The sequence below is a fragment of the Sinocyclocheilus anshuiensis genome, unplaced genomic scaffold (genome assembly GCF_001515605.1).
Source record: "Sinocyclocheilus anshuiensis isolate Anshui unplaced genomic scaffold, SAMN03320099.WGS_v1.1 scaffold283, whole genome shotgun sequence".
In the NCBI taxonomy this organism is placed as follows: Eukaryota; Metazoa; Chordata; class Actinopteri; order Cypriniformes; family Cyprinidae; genus Sinocyclocheilus; species Sinocyclocheilus anshuiensis.
This window is the reverse complement of record NW_015549605.1, coordinates 5769052-5769672: the sequence shown is the minus strand read 5'-3', so window position 1 is coordinate 5769672 and position 621 is coordinate 5769052. Positions and strand designations below refer to the sequence as shown.

At 44.9% G+C, this 621-nt stretch overlaps 1 protein-coding gene across 1 annotated transcript in view; it reads right to left on the bottom strand.

Annotated features, from left to right (window-relative positions):
• LOC107658748 (oxysterol-binding protein-related protein 8-like) overlaps positions 1-621 on the bottom strand; it is a 77420-nt gene that overhangs the window by 6834 nt on the left and 69965 nt on the right. Inside the window, exons 17-18 of the mRNA XM_016447398.1 lie at positions 571-617; positions 278-367 (exon numbers count right to left, since the gene is read on the bottom strand). Of these exons, the coding sequence (XP_016302884.1) occupies positions 278-367; positions 571-617 (137 nt within the window). The remainder of the gene's footprint in view (positions 1-277; positions 368-570; positions 618-621) is intronic.

The window sequence follows — 621 nt, the reverse complement described above, 5'->3', positions numbered from 1 at the left end:
CACACACACACACACACACACACACACACACACACACATCTGACCTCTAAAAGACATCTAAGAAACTTAGTTTCAGGTCCAAATACAATTAGATCTGCTTAAAAATAGTCTTGCATAACCAGATTTGTCACTATTCCGGCTAAGAACCGCCCACTTAAGACAATTTGATTGGCATGTAAAGTGACCAAACACATTTTCGGATTTCTATGTAATATTTACCGCTGATTTCTAGTGATTTTTATGTGCAGATGGTCTGGTTTTTGACTATTATACTCACCCAGTGCCCCTCAAGTGTCGCCAGCACCTCCTTCCCGAGCTTGATCTTCCCGCTGATCTGATTCACGCTATCACTGCTGCCGAGGAACGGCTGATGGACAGGGAAATATCAGTCACGCCACTGAATCGAGTCACATGAAGCATCGCTCATTTGTGGATGTTGTGCCATTATCGGTGTAGCATTTGGTTTGTAACGGATGTGATGTGTGTGTCCTTTCTGTCGGCGCCCCACTGTTCTTCTGAATGTCACAAAAGCTTGAAAACACCCTGACATGAGTGTATAAACACACACACCTTGAGTCTGAACTCCAGCTGAGCGCTGTAGCCCGTCTTCTCACACGCGAT